The sequence below is a fragment of the Globicephala melas genome, chromosome X (assembly GCF_963455315.2).
Source record: "Globicephala melas chromosome X, mGloMel1.2, whole genome shotgun sequence".
Taxonomy (NCBI): Eukaryota; Metazoa; Chordata; class Mammalia; order Artiodactyla; family Delphinidae; genus Globicephala; species Globicephala melas.
The window spans coordinates 69,324,301-69,327,203 of record NC_083335.1 but is presented as its reverse complement, the minus strand read 5'-3'; the positions used below and the strand labels follow the sequence as shown (position 1 = coordinate 69,327,203).

Genomic DNA, 2,903 nt, shown 5'->3' with positions numbered 1-2,903 from the left:
CCAGAGAAATGAAGCCCTGTGCTCACACAAAAAACCTGTATATGGGTGTTTATAGCAGGGATTGTAACAACCCCAAACTGGAAATAACCCAGAGGTCCTTCAACAGGTGAATGGTTAAATGAACTACAGTACATCCATATCATGGAATACTACTTAGCAATAAAAACGACTGAAGTTTTGATATATGTAAAAACTTGGACAAATGTCCACTTTCCTCCTTTGTAACAAGGAGGAGGTTGTCTCAAGAGCCTTCCCGTTTGGGAGTTCAAGATACAGATGAGCAGAGTGGGGCAGGATGAGAGCATGTTTGAAAGAGCTTAGGGATTTTATTTTACTTTATTTTATTTTATTTTTTAGAACTTTTAGAGATTCAAAATAATCAGAAGGAAGTGGCTTGATGAAGGTCAACTGCCGTGCTTCATGGGAGCCCATTTTGGAAGCTGGGAACCCAGGAGAAGGGGAGTTTAGGGTAGGTGCATTCTGTTGGCACGAGACAAAGTCTGCTCAGCTGTAGTGAACTTTCAGGTTGTTGCTTTCTCACACTGAGATGGGACAGGGTGGATTTGAGGCCTAAACTGAAAGGATTCTGTGTTCCCAGGAACATAAGGAAATATCTTTGTTCTGATACACAAAATTAAGGGTTCAGGGCTTCCCTGGTGGCACAGTGGTTGAGAGTCCGCCTGCCGATGCAGGGGACACGGGTTCGTGCCCCGGTCCGGGAAGATCCCACGTGCCGCGGAGCGGCTGGGCCCGTGGGCCATTGCCACTGAGCCTGCGTGTCCGGAGCCTGTGCTCCGCAACGGGGGAGGCCACGACAGTGAGGGGCCCGCGTACCACACACACACACACACACACAAAATTAAGGGTTCATCAGTCAAGGCAGCTAAAGAACTGGAGAGAGCCACATTACCTCCTGAACACTGGGAACAATGACAAGTCCAGTGTCAGAGCACATTCAGCTGGTGTAACAGTATTTGTCATGTGATTCTCAAGCAGGACCAGTGTCTGCATTGTGTTCAGGCTAGGAAGTGAAGTACGCAGTTCAGAGTCCACGAAAACCTCCACAAGCTCAGCTGCTGCACATAACGCACAAAGGTGGGATTTTACAACCGGGACAGGAACCCCGCTGAAACCGGAAGCACGTATTGCCACGTGGTCTAATGGGAGCATAGGTAGGGTCTCCCAACAGCCAATCCTAGTGCCAGGAGTGTTTAGGAGGCGTAGCCGCGGAGAGACAGCGGCCAATGGCAGAGAGGTCCGTTAATAGAGTGAGGGCAACGGCGGGTGAGGGGAACAGAGTACAGCCGCCAGGGGAGGCTGAGGAGCTCTAGGCAGTTCGGTGGTCAGACTGTTCACGTGAAGTGTAGCGGTACTTCAGCCACCAAACTTCGATTCTCGCCCGCCCTTAAACATCATGGGAGATTCACAGAGTGAGCATCAGCGGATGTTACGACGCCACAGCCGCGAGAAGACAGAGCTGCAGGCCCACATTCAGGGCATGAAGAGCTCGATCCCCAAGAGCGACAAGCAGAGACGAAAGCAGTTGCTCCTCGATGTGGCTCGCCTCGAGGCCGAGATGGAGCAGAAGCACCAGCAGGAGCTGGAGAAGTTCCAGGAGAGTTTCCCTGATAACAGCAGCCTCGATTCTGTCACTGAAGATCTGGCCAAGCTGGATCTCGAGAACAAGCCTCCTCACCTCTGGAGGGCACAGAGAAAGCACAAAAGAAAGGAGGCCTTCAATAGAGAAAGCCAGGATTGGATGGACAAGGCTGAGAGGGAGCATCTGGCCAGCTTGCGCCATGACGAGGAAATGAAGCTCGGCGCCATCCTGCGGGCCAAGCATCTGGAGGTGAAGGATATCCCGGCCGACGACCACTGCATGTACCGCGCCATCCAAGACCAGCTGGTGTTCTCCGTGACCGTGGGGAGCCTGCGGAGGCGCACCGCCGAGTACATGCGGCAGCATGTCGACGACTTCCTGCCCTTCTTCAGCAACCCCGAAACCGGCGACGCCTGCAGCCGCGACGACTTCTTGAGCTACTGCGACGACATCGTGTTCAGCGCGTCGTGTGGAAGCCAGCTCGAGCTGAGGGCCCTGTCGCACGTCCTGCAGACCCCCATCGAGGTGATCCAGGCCAACTCGCCCGCCATCGTCATCGGAGAGGAGTACACCAAGAAGCCGCTCACCCTGGTCTGCAAGCAGTACTCTTACAGCAGCGCGGAGCACTACAACTCGGTGAAGCCACTCGACACCGGCTCCGGCGGGAGCGTGGCCCGGCGTCTCATCTAGGCCCGCTGCCGCCATCGCCGTGACGGCCGCCGTTGGAGCCGAATCTGCCGCCGCCGCGTCTCCTCAGCAGGCTCCGCTTTTTTCCTTCGGTTTTCTCAAGGTTTTGTTTATTCATTTTACTTAGAGTTCACCCCTCTCTCCTCCCCCGCCCCCCCTTCTTCCTCCCTCGCTCTTCTATCCTCCTCGATCGTCCCTGGGTTGCTTCTTTCACGGGGTAGGGGGACCGGAGGCCGGTGACCAGGAAGAGATCTGTACCGTCCTACCCTAGCGGAGTGAGTTTGCCAAGTTCTCACCTTTCTTGCCCTGAAGGGTCTCTGCGCCCGCACCCATGAGAACTGGTCACGTTGCAAGTAACTTTGGGGTTCAAAAAATGGCAACTTGGTTTGATGCGTTCTTCACTTGGGGAAAAAAATCAGTTTAGCTCAGAATCTTCCGGTTGCCCCGTGAATGTATTCATTACTTAAAGTTGGAGTTGATGTGAATGAAATGATTTGGGAATGCCTTTTGCTTAGTTCTTTGGGGAAAAAAATGTATCGTGGGCTGTTTGGGGGTTTTGCTTTCCACTTCAACAGGGCTACTCAGGAGACGTCTCAAGTTACAAACAAGACCTCCT

At 53.4% G+C, this 2,903-nt stretch overlaps 1 protein-coding gene across 1 annotated transcript; it reads left to right on the top strand.

The window, feature by feature from the left end:
- The first annotated feature begins 1,414 nt into the window (after positions 1 to 1,414).
- On the top strand, positions 1,415 to 2,290 carry LOC132594435 (OTU domain-containing protein 6A-like). Its single transcript, XM_060291874.1, has one exon. It carries the CDS (start codon positions 1,415 to 1,417, stop codon positions 2,288 to 2,290), a length of 876 nt encoding a protein of 291 aa, XP_060147857.1.
- The last annotated feature ends 613 nt before the right edge of the window (positions 2,291 to 2,903 follow it).